Source organism: Arachis hypogaea, chromosome 3, assembly GCF_003086295.3.
Source record: "Arachis hypogaea cultivar Tifrunner chromosome 3, arahy.Tifrunner.gnm2.J5K5, whole genome shotgun sequence".
Taxonomy (NCBI): Eukaryota; Viridiplantae; Streptophyta; class Magnoliopsida; order Fabales; family Fabaceae; genus Arachis; species Arachis hypogaea.
Genome location: NC_092038.1, coordinates 1,918,793 through 1,937,664, shown reverse-complemented (window position 1 = coordinate 1,937,664; position 18,872 = coordinate 1,918,793). Strand labels below are relative to the sequence as shown.

General features: G+C 33.1%; 3 protein-coding genes across 3 annotated transcripts; 2 read left to right on the top strand and 1 right to left on the bottom strand.

The window, feature by feature from the left end:
* Window positions 1-3,660: 3,660 nt before the first annotated feature.
* On the top strand, window positions 3,661-4,853 carry LOC112786394 (fasciclin-like arabinogalactan protein 11). Its single transcript, XM_025829776.3, has one exon. It carries the CDS (start codon window positions 3,761-3,763, stop codon window positions 4,634-4,636), a length of 876 nt encoding a protein of 291 aa, XP_025685561.1. The 5' UTR covers window positions 3,661-3,760; the 3' UTR covers window positions 4,637-4,853.
* Window positions 4,854-6,642: 1,789 nt separating this feature from the next.
* Window positions 6,643-8,291, bottom strand: LOC112786376 (fasciclin-like arabinogalactan protein 11). The gene has a single exon (XM_025829765.3). It carries the CDS (start codon window positions 7,736-7,738, stop codon window positions 6,872-6,874), a length of 867 nt encoding a protein of 288 aa, XP_025685550.1. The 5' UTR covers window positions 7,739-8,291; the 3' UTR covers window positions 6,643-6,871.
* A 671-nt stretch (window positions 8,292-8,962) lies between these two features.
* LOC112786384 (fasciclin-like arabinogalactan protein 11) lies at window positions 8,963-10,099 on the top strand. The gene has a single exon (XM_025829769.3). The coding sequence runs from the start codon at window positions 9,059-9,061 to the stop codon at window positions 9,914-9,916; it is 858 nt and encodes a 285-aa protein (XP_025685554.1). The 5' UTR covers window positions 8,963-9,058; the 3' UTR covers window positions 9,917-10,099.
* Window positions 10,100-18,872: the final 8,773 nt, after the last annotated feature.

The following is an 18,872-nucleotide window of genomic DNA, read 5'->3' as shown; positions in this document are numbered from 1 at the left end:
TTAATAAGGTTTTTAGCTAGTACCCTAATTAAGAATAAGAGGAGGAAGATGTAGTTACGTTAGTTATGAGAATAATCCTCCTCACCTTTGAACGAAAGACAAATTAAAGTGCCGCATCTATTGATATCTATGGTTCGTTGGAGAGAATAGAAGAGTGATATATTATATCAAAGTTCAGGGTTCACGATGGCACACCACTCCTAATTAGATACGTTTAGTTTATTATGAAAAAGTATATGTCATGGCATTAATTAATTACAGCTTCAATTTAGTTTGATTGATCAACTATAAATTAAAAGTACCAAACATCTAAAGGGTGCCAGCGGATAAATAATGTAATGTATAGTCTTTTTAATTTTTATCCACGCTTAAGGCTTTGTTTGGATAGTGGAAAGAAAATAGAAGAAAAAAAATAAGTGGAAAGAAAATAGAAAGAAAAGTAGAGTTATTTATTTGTTGTTTGGATTAAGAGAAAATAGATAGAAAGAAAATAGAGAGAAAATTTTCTTTTGTTTGGATGGAAAGAAAAATAAAAAGAAAAAAATCATAAAATATAAAATTACATTAATACCCTTATAACAAAATAAAATATAAATATTTTTATTTATTTATATTTTATCACATTTTATAAATATTTAAAATATTATAATTTTATATATTTAATTTAAATTATTTATTTAATACACATATAATATTTAAATATAAATTTTTATTATAATAATATATTAAAATTATTAAAACTAAATTTATATTGATAATTATTAATAATAATATAACTATAGGTAATATTGTAAATATACAAAAATAATCTTTCTCTCCTAATTTTCTTGTTTGTTATGGATGAAAATTTTTTTGGTGGGATCCACAAAAAAATTTTCCTTCCTTTCCATTTCGTTTGCATCCAAACAAAGAAAAAAAAAAACAATTTCTATTCATTTTTCTTCCATCCTTTTTCTTTTCTCTTATTTTTCTTTGAAACAAACATACTGTAAAAGTCTCAAATTCGAGACCAACTCTTAATTAAAAAAATTAACACTATTAAATTCTTCTAAATTATTGATAGATTTTAGCGATATAATTTTTTAATTTTGCGACAGATCGATATTAGTGTTAGTGATAGAAATAATAACAGATAAATTTATCACTAATAATAGTTATGCTACATGATTTAATCAAACAAACATTTTAAACCGTCAAATAATTATTAATGAAAATGAAAAATGCTCAAAGATCAATCAACAAAAAATCTATTATTCTTATAATATGAGGGTCTCTACCAGTCTTTGGACACGAAAGAAGGAGAAAAAGGTATATATAGAATTGCAAAGAGCCGGGAAAGAAGAACGAGAGATTTGGATCAGGTTAAGTGCATAAAGGATAAGGATGGAGAGGTGTTGGCTCAAGAGGAGAAGATTAATGAAAGGTGGAAGAGCTACTTCTACGAGTTATTTAATGAGGGACAGAAGACTCTTCCGAGCCTTGGTCGATTATGCACAAGGGAAGAAGATCAAAACTTTGACTACTATCGAAGGATTCGAGACTTCGAGGTAAAAGAGGCTCTAAAGCAGATGAAAAATGGCAGGGCAGTAGGACCTGATAATATCCCGATTGAGGTTTGGAAGGGTCTTGGAGGAAAAGGCATCAACTGGTTAACCAAGCTTTTTAATGAGATTTTAAGGTCAAAGAAGATGCCTGATGAGTGGAGAAAGAGCACCTTGGTACCTATCTACAAGAATAAGGGGGATATACAAAGTTGCGGAAATTATAGAGGGATTAAGCTTATGAGTCATACTATGAAGTTATGGGAAAGGGTGATAGAACGGAGGTTGAGAAAAGAGACACAAGTAACAGAGAACCAATTTGGATTTATGCCAGGCAGATCTACCACTGAAGCGATATACCTATTAAGAAGGATGATGGAGAGGTATCGTAGTAATAAAAGGGATCTACACATGGTGTTTATTGATTTGGAAAAAGCGTATGATAGGGTACCAAGGGAGGTCTTATGGAAGGTTTTAGAAAAGAGGAGAGTAAGGATCGCATATATTCGGGCAATTAAAGACATGTATGATGGGGCCACAACTAGTGTGAAGACTCAAGGTGGTGTGACAGAGGAATTCCCTATTGGTATAGGATTACACCAGGGATCATCCTTAAGTCCATACCTTTTCACATTAGTCTTGGAAGTACTCACAGAGCACATCCAAGAGCCTGTGCCATGGTGCATGCTTTTTGCCGATGATATCGTCCTTATGGGAGAGTCAAGGGAAGACCTAAATAAGAAGTTGGAGTTATGGAGAGAAGCTCTAGAAGTGTATGGTCTGTGCATAAGCCGTAGCAAGACGGAATATATGGAATGTAAGTTCAGTCTGAGAAGGGAAAACTCCAATATAGAGGTGAAAATTGGAGAGAACACCTTACGAAAAGTTAAAAGTTTTAAGTATCTTGGGTGCATCATACAGGATAATGGAGAGATTGAACATGATGTAAATCATAGGATCCAAGCAGGTTGGTCAAAATGGCGGAGTGCATCTGGTTTTATATGCGACAAAAAAGTGCCTTTAAAACTTAAAGGTAAATTCTATCGCACCGCTATAAGACCGGCTATGCTGTATGGTACGGAGTGTTGGGCGGCTAAAGGAGAGCACGAACATAAGTTGAGTGTGGCAGAGATGAAGATGTTGAGATGGATGAGTGGTCACACGCGATTGGATAAAATAAGGAATGAAGATATAAGGGAGAGAGTTGGAGTAGCACCCATTGTGGAAAAGATGGTTGAATCGCGTCTCAGGTGGTTTGGACATGTGAGAAGAAGACCGATAGAACATCCAGTCAGGAGGGTGGATGAGATGGAAGATGGACAAAGGGCGAAAGGCAGAGGAAGACCTAAGAAGACCATCCATGAGGTGGTCAAACGAGATCTACATGTAAACGGTCTCTCTGTAGACATGATACATGACAGAGCACAATGGCGTCGTTTGATTCATGTAGCCGACCCCACTTAGTGGGATAAGGCTTTGTTGTTGTTGTTGTTGTTGTAATAATTTTATAAATTATTAGTCAAAAATAATAAATTTTATAAATTTTTTAATATTTCTCAATATTAATTATTATGTTTGCATAAAGATATTTCTATATTAGTAATCTCCATAGTATATTAATGATTTTGGATTCATTCGTTCCTTATAGCAAAATAAAAAAATTGCAGCAATTTTTTTTCTCAGCAGTTCCACAATTATATGGGGCCTCATGAATAGCTGCTTTTAAGAGGTGGACAAAGAATTTTGGATAATTTTTTGCGGACAGCTGAAAATTCAATATAATCGATTTAATATAAAATTAATAATTAAAAATAATTAAATAATTTGATTAATTTAACTAAATTTTTATTTAATAATTTTTTATTATTAACTTAACTTAAAGTTAATTACATCTGAATTTACATCCTTTCAGGCGACTCTCGTATACATTCTTAATCAGTAAGAAAGAACTTACTGATCCATCATGAGTGAACTGTGTGGCACCCACCATTTCTATCTATCTATTGTGATTGCTGACGCTACACCTTAATATCCTTGCCAGGTGTAGATAGCAACAAGATATCAATAAACCTTCACATATATCATCACAACACCTTCCTTTAATTTGACATGTCTCCCACAATCTATATATAAAACCCCATGCATCATAAACCTCTTCATCTACTCTTCATTGCAAAATAACACAAACCCTAATTAGATTAGCCTTCAATTCACCAAAAATGATGATCAAAAACCAATCTCTATTATTCTTCACAATAATACTACTAATTTCCACAACCACTATAGCACAATTATCACCAGCTATATCCCCAGTAGTTCAACCAAACCCTAAACCAACAACAACACCAGCAGCATCACCAAAACCATTGGTACCTTCATTACCAAGCAACTCACCAAGTGAGAACATTCCAGACACACCCACTGTTGACGTCATCGCCATTCTGAGGCAAGCGAAGTCATTCAACACACTCATCAGACTCATGAAGATCACCCAATTGATCAACCAACTCAACTCTCAGCTCATCACTTCCAAGTCCGGCGGCCTCACCATCCTCGCCCCCGACGACGCCGCCTTCTCCCAGCTCAAACCCGGCTTCCTCAACTCTCTTTCCGATGGACAGAAGCTTGAACTCGTGCAGTTCCACGTCATCTCCGACTACGTCTCGAGCTCCAACTTCGACACACTCACAAACCCGGTCAGGACACTGGCCGGCGCTAAACCGGGAAAGGTGGAACTCAATGTGATAAGCTATGGCGGGAGTGTTAACATCTCAACCGGAGCGGTTAACACTACAATTGATGGAATCATTTACACTGATAAGCATCTTGCTATCTATAAGGTAGGGAAGGTGCTTCTTCCTTTGGATTTCTTTGCGGTTGCTAAGACTCCTGCAAAGGCTCCATCTCTGGCTCCAGAACCTTCTGATTCCGCAAAGGCTCCTAAAGCTGATAAGGATGACACAGGAACATCCTCGGATTCATCTTCGTCGCAGGTTAATCCCACTGAACAGAGCTCCGCCGGTGCTGTGAAGATAAATGTGGTTGCACTTGGTCTTGCATTCACGGTGGCCGCTGCTGCAACCATGCACGCTTGATAATGGAGATGACGCACGCATGAAAAATTTTCTTTATTTAAAATAATATATATTTAGATACTTATTTACATTGATGATATGTTGTTTTTAATTATCTCTTTTGTTGTTTTGAACTTGCTATCAATGCTATGTATTTTTATAATTGATTTCTTCTCATAAGATATGTTATTTAATATGTTTGCAATTATCTTTAAGTCATTAATTTTGGAATGAGACCTTTTTTTTACGAAAAAGTATAGGTAGACAATGAAAATATTAAATAATATAAACAATAGATATATCAGATGTTCAATTCACTAGGTGTGCGGATAGTTATTCAATTCACTAACTTATTAATTTGGAGTGTAATGTATTTTACTTGAATTATGTCATTTTTAAGGTCCGTTATTTATGTTGTTCAAAAAAATTATTAATTATCTAACATAATCTTTTTTTATATATTATTATTTGTCTTATGTTTATTTTTTTTAACAACCAACGAACTCTAAACCTTTAATATAAATTCTAATAATATGTTATAAAATTATTTTTTTTAATTTAAATTGATACATATAAACAATTATATCTCCAGCAATTAGTATATATATGTCAATTAGAGGAAAATAAAACTCCATCCCACATTAGATAACTAATTAAGCAAGTATATATAAAAGGTTGCAACGAAAGAAAAATGATATCACTGCTAAAAAGCTCCTAATTAATTACTTGAAGCTCTATATATGTATTAGCTAAGCAATAAGGCTTAGGTTTCGACTTGCAACATATGATTTAATTTGGACATACAGCTCTTAGAGTTCACCTAGCTGATATGAAGTGAACATTTGAATTGGATGGTAGATTTATATTTGTAAAAAAAAAATGGTGTACACCCTAAAATTCAATTATTATATATTTGTGTATAAATATATGTTATTTATATTTTAATATGTATTTTATATAAATAATTAATTTAGTAGGTGTGTTTTTGGTATCAACAGCATAATTGTAAATGGAGTAACTATATATTTGCTTTCACATCAATTCATTATCATGCATCATAGATCAGTTGGATGCATGCATATGTGAACTTGCCATTTGAAAGGTGTGTGTCTCTGTATACATGATGTACAAGCTAATTGATTCACTCTACTTTTCCTGATATTAAAGCGCATCTACAATTGATAGAATGATAGCCTCATTTAGAAATTAAAATATCAGTGTTGTAATAAATAAAAAGTGAATATGTTTTGCATTTTATGCCCATTAGTTTATGATAACTTTTTATCATAATTTAGTGAAAATGAATTGAATTAAGTGTTACATACATATTAAAAATTAATTATTGATGTATATTTATGTGTAACATTTTATATATTTTTAATATATATTTTGTATTTAATATGTGTTATATAAGATTGGCTGATTAATGTTTTTGATGTGCACATTAAATAAACAAATCTTTATTTGTCCCTCAAAACTTAATCACAATAATATAATTATGTTTGACCTTTGTGTGTACATATATACTTAATCACAACTCCCTCAAAACTTTATTTGTCGAAGTTACTTGTAACTTAAGAAACCTTATATATGTTGCAACTTTACTGTATTATAAACAATATTAATAAGAGTATTATTTTTGGATATACATGTTTAACAATTCATATTTATTAGATATACTCACAAAGAATTAATTAATGAAATTGAAGAATAAATGAATTTACTTTTAACATGAATATATCTAATTTTTCAAAAAGAAAAATGATGTATCTAAATATAAGATGTTAAACTTATTATATCCAACCAAAATATCAGGAACTTCAAAATTTCATAATGCAAAACAATATTTATCTCCTTACATGGATTAGTGTAAGTCATAGATTACCAATAATAATTATTGGTTATATATATACAAGTTTCTGATTAAACGATTTGAGTTATAACTTAGAATTTCTCTTTCCCTATTTTCTTACCGAGATAGAATTTTCTGTTAATTATTCAGAATATGCATTGTGTAAATAGTACTCTTGAAGAAAAACAAGCCATCATAGCATGATACTCATTAGAATAAACTCAAAGAAACATACAAATATATATCTCTAAAGACTCAAATACCCTAATCCAATCCCCTCCGGAAAACTCACCACCAAGCAACACACACATTTATCACAATCACATACCACAACACAACACTAATATTATTGAACATTAAACATCATGGTAGGTAGCTTATAAAAACTTAGATCCTCTTCTGGTTTATGATGAAAATATAGTCACGAGAACTGCACCAAGAACAAGTCCACATCCACTGATTTTCATTGTCCCAGAGTTTTGATCAGTGGGATTAACCTGAGATGATGATTCCGTAGAGGAATCTGGGGACAATGACCTATCAGCTTTAGGAGCCTTTGCGGAACCAGAAGGTTCTGGAGCCAGAGATGGAGCCTTTGCAGGAGTCTTAGCAACCGCAAAGAAATCTAAAGGAAGGAGCACCTTACCAACCTTATAGATAGCAAGATGCTTATCAGTGTAAATGATTCCATTAATTGTAGTGTTAACCGCTCCGGTTGAGATGTTAACACTGCCGCCATAGCTTATGACATTCAGTTCCACCTTTCCCGGTTTAGCTCCGGCCAGTGTCCTGACCGGGTTTGTGAGTGTGTCAAAGTTGGAACTCGAAACGTAGTCGGAGATGACGTGGAACTGCACGAGTTCAAGCTTCTGTCCATCGGAAAGAGAGTTGAGGAAGCCGGGTTTGAGTTGGGAGAAGGCGGCGTCGTCGGGGGCAAGGATGGTGAGGCCGCCGGACTTGGAAGTGATGAGCTGAGAGTTGAGTTGGTTGATCAATTGGGTGATCTTCATGAGTCTGATGAGTGTGTTGAATGACTTTGCTTGCCTCAGAATGGCGATGACATCAACAGTGGGTGTGTCTGGAATGTTCTCACTTGGTGAGTTGCTTGGTAATGAAGGTACCAATGGTTTTGGTGATGCTGCTGGTGTTGTTGTTGGTTTAGGGTTTGGTTGAACTACTGGGGATATAGATGGTGATAATTGTGCTATAGTGGTTGTGGAAATTAGCAGTGTTATTGTGAAGAATAATAGAGATTGGTTTTTGATCATCATTTTTGGGTTTTGGTGATAACTGATAAGTGAATTGAAGGCTAGCCTAATTAGGGTTTGTTCGTTCAAGTGCTATTGTTCTATTATTAGTATTGGACTTGTTTGAGCTTTCTTTGCAATGAGCACTTGATGATTTGATGAGGTTTAGGAGATGGGTTTTTATAGAGGATTGGGAAGAATCATATGGGTATTTGTCGCTATCTGATAAGGAAATTAGGTTATAGCATCAATGAAGATGAAGATATGGAATGAGAGATATTAGCTAGGGCCTAGGATGATGGATCTATGAATTCTTGCTTGAAAGTGACATATACATGAGAAACATAATTGGACAAACAGAGGGTTTAATATTATTGAATGTTTTGGGTGAAGGTGTTGCTTTTGGTAAGGATCAATGTCAAATCAAAAATTCCTTAATTTATTGCTAAATACGTCTCATTTTCAAGTGGATTTGCATGGACAGTTAGCAATAATTTTGTTTGTGCACATGAAAAAATTGGTTTTCTATTGGTCTTCTGCCAATTTTTCTTTCCCTAAAAGGATGAGCTGTTATTTTCCGAAGTTGAAATACTAAATCAGGGTAATAATCTAGCTCGCTATAAAATTTTCTTGAGAATTTGATATTCACAAAATTGGTTACTCTGCCATCTATCAATAACATCACTAATTATTAATTAACTTTCGGAGGAATATTATACGAAAATCATAAGTGGACACCTTTCATTGATGATATATTTGCTTACACACCTTTAAAACTGGTGGTTTTTTATTTTAATTTTTTTAATGAGGGTAGCTGTTCCTATTTGATATTCTTTTTCAATTAACTGGTTAATACTAAGGTTTCCTCTGTGCATTGCCATTTCCCTTTCCAACCTACATTCTATGCACAAAGATGTTAAGAACCATGCATCTTGCATCTCATATCATATGTCCATTATGTATTATCAACTCACCATATCCTAACCTCATATAATCATCATAACCTATTCTCACCTAAAGGTTGATTGGGCAAAGTTGCCAATAATAATCCATAATTAGATAAAAGATCCTTTCTCTCTCCATCACATAAAGATGTGATATACCCTCACAAATCACAATCAACACAACAACAATCTAATCTCACAAAACCATAATAAACATTTCACCAACCAATCATAATCCTATATGCCTGAAAGCAATAATATAACCCCTATATATATACACACACTTCTCCAGCAATCCAACACACTCATTCCAATCATCACACAACACAATTCTTCAAAGAGTGTATCTATCTCTAAACACTAAAGGCTAATAAGTGAATAAGCAACTGAATATAAAAAGATGAAGAAGCAGCAGGTAACAGGATTGTACCTTGTCTTGCTAATGTTGTGCTGCACCATCATTCAGGCATTTTCACAAACACCTGCAGCGTCCCCAAAACCAGCACCAAAAGCAGCAGCATCATCACCAAAAGCAACAACAAAAAAAGCACCGTCACCAAAGCCATTGGTGCCAACACTGCCGCAGTCACCAGACTCATCAGATGCAGCACCAGACGACATCACAAAGATTCTGAAGAAGGCGAAGATCTTCAACGTCCTAATCCGTCTGATGAAAACAACAGAGATAATGAACAACATCAACTCGCAGCTCATAACAGCCAAGACGGGAGGCATAACGATCCTGGCGCCGGACGACGACGCGTTCTCGAATCTGAAGGCAGGATTCCTGAACTCATTGGACGAAAAACAGAAGATAGAGCTGGTGCAGTTCCACATACTGCCGGAGTTTGTGGCCAGCAACAACTTCGACTCTTTGGCGAATCCGGTGCAGACGGTGGCGGGAAAAGATCCGGAGAGGCTGCCACTGAACGTGAATGCGTTGGGGAACAGTGTGAACATATCAACGGGAGTGGTGAATGCGTCGGTGGTGGGAGTTGTGTACTCCGATAACAAACTCGCTATATACAAAGTGGATAAGGTGCTTCTTCCTTTGGATTTCTTTCAGAAAGCTAAGCCTCCTGCTTTGGCTCCCACCGCTCTCGCAAAGGCACCTAAGGCCGCTAAAGAGAACACCGCCGCCGACGATCAAGACGGTGACGCCACTCCCGCCGATCAGCAAAAATCTGCTGCTGCTATTTTTGGAAAACCATTGGTGTCAGTTGCTGTAGCTTTTCTTGTAGCAGTGATGTGGAATTGAGGAAGAAGAAGATGAGATCATCCATTTGACCATTTCGAATCTGCTCCTTCTAGTTTCCTTTTCATTTATTTTTTTATAAGATCGTCAATTTCTTTCTTTGTATCTTTTGATTTACATTCTTCAGTATGTTTCCTTGCGTACGTAACGGTGGTTTTGTGAAGTTACATGAGTTTTTTTGCATGAGTTTTTTAGTCCGAAGTTCCATGAAATCTTAATTTAATTTCTAAAATTTTAAATATTTTTATTTAATTTTTAAATTTTGTGACTTATATTCGTTTTTAAAAATAATTTTCAATGTCTAGATGTTAACAGAAGTGAATCACTCTCGATGTTATGCTGAATTTTATAAAATGACTTCGGTTTTATTTTTTTAGTGTTTATTAAAATTTTTTCTTTCAAAATAATTAATATAATATTTGAATTATTTGAACATTGAAATTAAAATTTCATCATTTTATATATTTTAGTATAATATTTAATTGTCTTCATCAGCGTTGTATTAATATTTATGTGTTAAAAATTATTTCAAAAATTATTATAAATTATATTTATAAAATTTAAAAATTAAATAAAAATAACTACAACTTTTAAAATTAAACTAAAATTTACAAATTTAAGAAAGAAATTGAATATTAAATCAAAATAGTATATGTTTTTAGCAAATTTGGTGCTTGAAAAATTGTATGCATTACTAGATGCAAATCAACTAAAGCAAAACCAAAAAAATAATGTTTCTTTAATTAACATCCTCTGCTCTCTTGAGGGTTGTCGTGGCCTCCGTCTAGATTATGGTGACCTTTTCTTTTTTTTTAATTTGTTACAGATATAATTATTAATATTATTTTTATTTTATTAATTTAAATTTTTAGGATAAATAGTTTCATAATATAATATAAGAGTATAAAATTTAATTTTCAGTGAACTCCAAAAGTAAAACAATAACATAAAATAAATTAAAAAAAATTTACATAAAAATCAAAGAATCCAAAAGAGACTTTTACTTAAAAAAATGTTAGAGATAAAATTATTAATATATCAATTTAAATTTTAGGATGAGTAGTTTTAGGGGTTCTGAAAGCCAGACCGAAACGGTCAATTTGACCGAATTAACTGAAAACCAGTTGGGTGGTTCGATTGTCCTCCAAAATCATTCTGTAAAAAACCGATTAAAAATTGGCCGAACCGATAGTTAACTGAAGAACTAGTCAAACCGACAGATTTTTTAAAGGTCCAGTTTTGTCATTTGTCTCATGAACGGCGTAACGCCTGAGAAAAAAAGAGAAAGCCCACTATCACAGTCACAATTCCCAAATCCAACTGAAGAACAAAAGAGAAAGCCCACTATCACAGTCCCAATTCCCAAATCCAACCGAAGAAAATCTCATGTCCTAAGCTGTTCAAGCTGTGATGTTGATGGTTTGATGAACCAAAAGAGATTAAGAGAGGGAGAAGAATAAGTTCTTCTCATTGTTGAAGAGAATGAAAAAATTTCTTAGAAAATATTTGTTGAGTTATTACACCTTATATACTATGTACTCTTTATATACTCTCACTAAAAAATAATTATAATGGTAAGCCTATTATTGATAAAAAAATAATCTAGGTAACACTCTCCCGCAAGCTAGAATTGTATAAATCTAACAATCATGACTTGGAAACATTAGCAAGAAAATGACCTGGTGGCAGAGCTTTGGTAAGAAAATCAGTAAGTTGATCTTTGGGACGAACTGGCATAAGATGAATGAGACTAGACAAATGCTTTTCACGAACAATGCGGTAGTCCACTTCAATGTGTTTGGTTCTTTCATGAAAGATGCGATTATTGGCAATGTGAATAGCTAATTGGTTGTCACAGAATAGAGTGATAGACTTTTAAAGCGGCAAACTAATGAAATTCATTAAGAAAGATAACCAACTAGCTTCACAAGTGGCAACAACAAGAGACCTATATTCAGCTTCTGTAGTGGACTTGGCAACTGTGATTTGCTTCTTACTCTTCCAGCTAATGAGAGAGTTCCCAAGTATGAAGTAATAACCGGAAACGGAGCGACGAGTATCAGCACAGGTAGCCCAGTCAGCGTCGGCAAATCCAGTGAGATACAGATTAGAAGTAGAGGAGAAGAATAGACCAGTTGTAGGTCGGCCTTTTAAATATCGGAGCACGCGAAAAGCAGCCTATAGGTGAGAAGTAGTTGCACAGTCCAAAAATTGGCTCAAACGTCCCACAGCATAAGAGATATCGGGTCTAGTGTTTGTGAGGTAAAGGAGTCGGCCGATGAGCTGTTTGTAAACAGTGTTGTCTGTTAAAATGGTACCTGATTCCTTTGAGAATTTCTGACTATAATCAAATGGGGTAGAGAGAGGTTTGCAATCTAGATAACCAAATTTCCGGAGAAGGTCCATGGTGTACTTCCGTTGATAAATGTGAATTCTAGAGTTATAGCGTGCTACTTCAATTCCCAAGAAGTATTTGAGATCATCAAGATCCTTTATTTTGAATTTGTCATCCAAATTTTGTTTGATGAAATTGATTTCGCCAATGTCATTCCCGGTTAAAACCAAGTCATCAACATATACTAGAATGACAGTGAATCTTTCATATTGTTTCTTGATGAAGAGTGAATGATCATAAAAAAACTACTTATAACCAGCATCCACAAGAGTCTGAGTGAGCTTAATGTTCCATTGCCTGCTTGCTTGCTTAAGCCCATATAGAGACTTTTGCAATTTACAAACCAAACCTGATTGTGACACAGCTAAACCGAGTGGTATCTTCATATAAACTTTCTTGTGCAAATCTCCATGAAAGAAGACAGTGCTGGCGTACAGCAGTTTCAAATGCCATTTCTTTGCCGCTGCTAATGCTAATATTACTCGTAGGGTAGTCATTTTGATAACTGGACTAAAAGTATCACCATAATCTACTCCTTACACTTGAGTGAATATTTTTGCAACTAGCCTCGTGCCTCTCTATGGTGCCATCGAGATTGAATTTTACCCGAAAAACTCATTTGCAATCTTGTCTTTTCGGAGTTCAGTGAGACACTAAGTTCTGTTCTAATCTAGAGCCATCAATTCATCTTGTATTGCCTTTCTCCAACATTCATGTGTAGCCGCTTCCTCATAAGTGCTAAGTTCTTGATTTGAGGTAATGACTAGAGAAAGTGACTTATATTTTGGAGTTAGTTTATCATATGACAAGTGTTGTGAGATAAGATATAAAGAGTTAGAGTTGACAAAGTTGTTAGAGTGAGCTGTGTGGGTTGTCATACAATGATAGTCCTTCAAATAAGTAGGCGGTTTTTTTTACTCTTTTAGATTTTCTAGTAATGCAGTCATGTGTGATGTTAGAGTATTGTGATGCAGGTGCATTGTTAGTGTGTAGTGTGGTAATGGGTGCAATAGTGTGTGAGAAAATTGGTGAGTGCATTGAGCTTGAGAAATGTTCATTTGAATCTGTGAGTGTGGTATGTGTGGGTGATTGCAAATAATGTGTGGATGGTGTATCATATTGAAAAAGATCAAGGCATTGTGGAGTACGAGTGGGTACCACAGAAATATCAGTGCTAGTGGAATGTAAAAATGGAAAATGAGTTTCATAAAAAGTTACATTTTTGGATATGAAAATTTCCTTTGATTTTAAATCAATAAGTAAAAAACCCTTTGTTCCTAATTTAAAACTGAGTAGTATTAATGTTCATTAATATAATTATTTTGATATAATAAAAGTAACTGATATATTACTAATATAAGTAGTCTCGTATGTAAAGAAAGAGAGAGAGAGAGAGAGGATATTGTATTGATTGTTGTTGTGTTATTGCCTAAGGCTTAAGCCTCTATTTATACATGAGTGAAGTTTTAAATTTTCAAACTTCATTAATGCTCAATTTAACTTAGGAGCTTCACTATTTCATAGGAAAAATCAGCCGCGCAAGTATTGAATGGTCATCCACGTTATCATGTTTATCACAACACTCCCCTTTGGATGATCATTTAGGATTATTGCCTCGTTAAAATCTTACTAAAGAAAACCCAATGGAAAAAAAACTTTAGTGAAGGAAAAAAGAGTACAATATCCTTTGTGATGGGGACTTCCTCATTAAAAACCTTGTCAAGAAAAATCCAATGAGAAAAAAAACTTGACCAAGGAAAAAAGAGTACAGTCTCCCCCTCTTGCCGACATCATTTAATGTCTCAAAATCGGCGCATCCCAATCTCATGTACCAATCTTCCAAAGGAGGGTTTTGGGAGTGACTTTGTGAATAAATTTGCCAGATTGTCACTTGAACGGATCTGTTGGACATCAATTGTCCCTTGTTTTTCTGACTCTTGGGTCTAATTTTGTTCTTGAATTTGTTAATGTGGAGACATATGCAAGAGAACCAAATACTCTTAAATATGAAAGGTTAGGTAAGTTACTATACAAAAGTTTGTAAGGACTAACATTATCCAGGTTAGTGCTGGGCAGCCTATTAATTAGGTGGATGGCATGAGCAACTACGTATTGCCAAAAATAATGTAGAATTCCTGATTGAAATAGTAGTACTCTAGCAACACCTAAAATATGCTGGTGTTTTCTCTCTACAATCCCCTTTTTCTCTGGTGTTTCTACACAAGAAGTTTGATATAAAATTTCAGTTGATGCAAAAAAGGATTTTAGAGTGAACTTTGGCCCATTGTCATTCCTTATACACTTAGGTAGCGTTTGTTTTGAAGTACTGAGACAGAGACTGAGAGACTGAGACTCAATATCATGTTTGTTGGCTCAAAGACTAGTACTAAAATTTCTGTCTCTGTCCACAAAATTTCAGTATTTCAGTACCTCCAAAAAGTGGAGACACAGGTGACTAAAATTTTTAGAGATATAGATTGAAACTTTAATAACATTTTATACCTAAAATACCTTTATTTCATTTAATTAATTCTAATTTTACCCTTTGTATAAATTAAATTAGAATTTTATTCTTGTTTCAATTTTTGTCTCTCACTTTGCACCAAACAGAATACTAAGATTTATTTCAATCTCTGTTTCTTAGGTAGCGTTTGTTTTCGGAGACAGGACACAGAGACATGGACAGCACATTCTTAAAAAGCGTTTGGAAGCAAAGACATGGACACTGAACATATTGTCTCCGGGACAATTTTTTATACTTTTGTGTCCACTCTTTTACGAAGGACAATGATGGACACGGGATTTGGAAGAGGGACACGGACTGTTTTTATGAATTTTTTTCTTTTTTGTCCATGGTGCTATTTTTTATTATTCCACTGTTACCCCTTCTTATTTTTCCTATTTTGCGTTGTTCTCAGAAAGTATTTTTTTACTCCATACTCTTTTTCTATCTCTACGTTCTTTTTCTTTTTCTTTTTTTCTTAGGTACTCTCTCCTTTTTATAAAAATTTTTATTGGACTGGATAATTTCTTTTTTCTTATCATTCTTACTTCAACATCATTTTAACCTTATATTATATTATTTGATTTGTAATAAAAATAATAACAAAAACAATTAGTTTAGAGACTTTTAAAAGATAAATATTATAAAGGTAAAATTGATATTTTAAAATGCTAAAAAATAATTTATAAATTGTAATTGATTTTATATAATTTAAAGAAAAATTAATTTTTTGAAAAGAAAAATAAAATTTTAGATAAAAAAAATAATTTTCTAAATAAAAATAGATTTTTAGGTGGAAAAATTAATTTTTTTCCATTTAAAAATGGATTCTTTTTTAAAACTGATTTTGTATTTAAAATTAATTTGACTTATTAATCTAAATGAAATTTTTTATTAATCAAACTCAAATTTTTTTTGTTAATATTAACCATATGTATTTCTACATATTAATAATAAATTTAAAAAAAATAATTATATTTATAAATTCTATTTTAATATAAATACTATTATATAATTTTTTATTAAAATTTTTTACTGCTTCAAATATTTTTTTCAAGTTCCCACTGTCTGTACTCCTACGTACTCTCATTATTTATTAAATTAGTTTATACTAAAAAATTTGGAATCACATGGCTATTTTAGTCATTTTATATAATATTTTAGTTTTGTCCATATGTATCCAAACATAATACTGGACATTACATTAGTGTCCTATCCATCATATCCAAACACGATACACAAAACATAATTTTTAATGTCTCTGTCCTATTGTCTTTGTCTCAGTGTCCTGTTCTGTCGTGTCTTTACAAACAAACGTTACCTTAGTCTCTATCTCTGAGTCTCAGTCTTTCTGGCTCTATCTCTCCACCAAACGCTACTTTAACTTATTTTTCAAATTGTACTCTAACAAAATTCACAAAATTAATAACCAATTGTGATGCTTCAGATTTGGTTTTCATAAAAAAATCCAAGTGAATCTGCTCTTGCCATCCACCACAGTAAAAAAACACCTATTTCTTTTATTGGAAGGGATAGAAATAGGACCCTAGATATCCATATGAACTAAGTGAAAACAATTTTTATTTCAGTTGTACTAAGATTAAAAGATAATTTCTTTTGTTTTGCAAAATGACATGAATCACAAGGAAGTTTTGAAGCAATACAATCTATAAAATAAGACTTCTTCAGAAAAATCAATTTATGCATGGTATGTGTCCTAATCTAAGATGCCAAATGTTGTTGTACTTACTGTGTGAAAGTGTGGTGGGATGAATAGTAGTCGTAGTTGCTGCCAATGAAGCTTGCTTTGTTGGAAGAGGGGGTAAGTGAGAGAATTTCGATTCTCTACTCATTGTATATAACTCTTCTATACACTCAACAATGTATCTCACAACACCTATCATTGATTAACAGTTGACAATGTAAGTTTGAGATTAACTTTGACACAGAGATGAATTTAAGATCAAAAGAAGGAATGTATAAAATATTGTTGAGAAAAAATTTTTTAGAGAATGTGATTGTGCCAATGATGGTGCTAACAGTTTTGGTCCCATTTGACAATATCACATTGATGGGATAAATAATTTAAAAGCTTGCAAAATCTTTTAAGTCAAAAGTCACATAATCTGTTGCACCAGAATTAATGACCGATAGTGCAGATTTTAGAGTGATAATACTCATAATTCTTACATTAAAATGTAATGCAATGGTTTTACCTGGAGTGGAAGTTTGAATGGAATTAGTCAAAATTTGATTTGCATTATGAGATTATTGCTGCACACTTTTGTCATTGATCAACTTTAACAAAGCAAATCTTTACTTTGGAGTGAACCCAGATCTTGATTTTGTGATTTTTTGTCACTGAGTATATCATCATTCTCCTCATTGGTCACATAATTGATGGTGGTGTTATGTTGTTGCCGTTGATAGAAATGGGATGAGTACCCATGCTTCTTATAGCATACATCTCTTGTGTTATAATGAGAGCATGTCAACGTAGCCTCTACAATGGGAGAATCTGTTTACCATGTTCGCCATTTTGAGAAATCAATGAATCACAGAGTAATAAGGATTCAGATCTTCTTCCTTCCAACTCGTTGATCGGAACAACTATATTCACCAGGAAAGAATCTTGCGAAATAGCCTCTCATCAAACTCTATTGGATGAGTTTGAAGAAAGAGGTAAGAATGAAAAAAATGTTGAAAGAAAAATTAGGGATAGAAAGAAAATGGCAAAATTGAATTGGATCTCGATTCACAACTTTTTTTTAAAAATTTGATTCAGAGCTTGGTTGCTCTACACGCTCACTGCACCGTGAAGCAAATCTCATGCCCTAAGCTGTTCAAGCTGTGATGTTGATAGTTTGATTGATGAACCAGAAGGGATCAAGAGAGGGAGAAAAATGAGTGGAAGAGAATGAAAAATCCCCCTTAGAGAATATTTGTTGAGTTATTACAACTTATATACTATGTACTCTTTATGTACTCTCACTAAAAATAATAATGGTAACACCAACCTAAACGCATAACCCTCTCCCTTCTAAAATCATCTTCTACCAAGCTCGTCCATTTTATTTTTCTCGGTCACCTCGTTACCGTCACAATCGAGCCATTTTATAGACATCATGTGGCTGTTACCCTCCCGTCAACTTTTCCAGAGCTTTGTAATCACCAACGATCGTCGTTGTTACACACAGCACCCCTCCATCTTTTTTTCTCTCTCAAAATCAAAATTCCGAAAGAACCTAATCCTATCTAGCCCGTGATAGAGCCATCAACTTCAACACCTTTAATTTCAAAATATTTATTTTGCAGGCGAGAAAGAAGATGGCAGATCCAAACCCGCAAAAGATTTTAAGGCTGTGCTACAAAAATTTGCTGAGAAATTCTTATGAGCTATGTATATGTGATTTTGATGTGGGCTTCTCTCACTTTTTTGTTTGTTACTGATTAATCACAATTAATTTGTTTTTAATTTTTTTTTTCAAGTACTCTCAAGTACTCTTCTTTTCTTTATTTTTTGAAACTCTAAAAACTTTGTTTCTACATAATTAGTTTATTGGATTTGAATTCTAAATATTTGTTTTGAGAATTGTCCTTCATTATCTTGTAAGAACTTATTAGAAGTTAATTAAAAATATATATTTTAAATTTTATTTAAAAATAATTAAATTTTTAAAGATTTTATTAAATATTTAATTAAATTAGTTCAATTATGGTTTAATCTTGGTTGAACCATTAAATCGTTGAATATGAACCGGTTCGATTCTCACAACTTCTTTCCCTTCTTCTTCCGTCCACACTGCTCCGCCGTTGTTTTCTTTCCTTTATTTTTTTGTTTGTTTGCTTTTCGTTCTTAGTTTTTTTTTATAATTTATTCATGGTATTTTTTCCTCTTTTGTGGTGACATTTTTGGTTTTTTTATGGTTGTTGGTATTATTTTAATGTTATAGATCTTTTTAAATTTAGGAAAAAATTTCTACAAAAAATACTTTTGTTTATAGAAAAACTTTTAGAATCAAAAAATTTATATAGAAAAAAAGAAGATGTATCCTATTGTA

What these genes read in the sequence shown, in the direction of transcription:
- LOC112786376 (XM_025829765.3), bottom strand. Translation starts at nt 7,738, where the DNA reads ATGATGATCAAAAACCAATCTCTATTATTCTTCACAATAACACTGCTA.
- LOC112786384 (XM_025829769.3), top strand. Translation starts at nt 9,059, where the DNA reads ATGAAGAAGCAGCAGGTAACAGGATTGTACCTTGTCTTGCTAATGTTG.
- LOC112786394 (XM_025829776.3), top strand. Translation starts at nt 3,761, where the DNA reads ATGATGATCAAAAACCAATCTCTATTATTCTTCACAATAATACTACTA.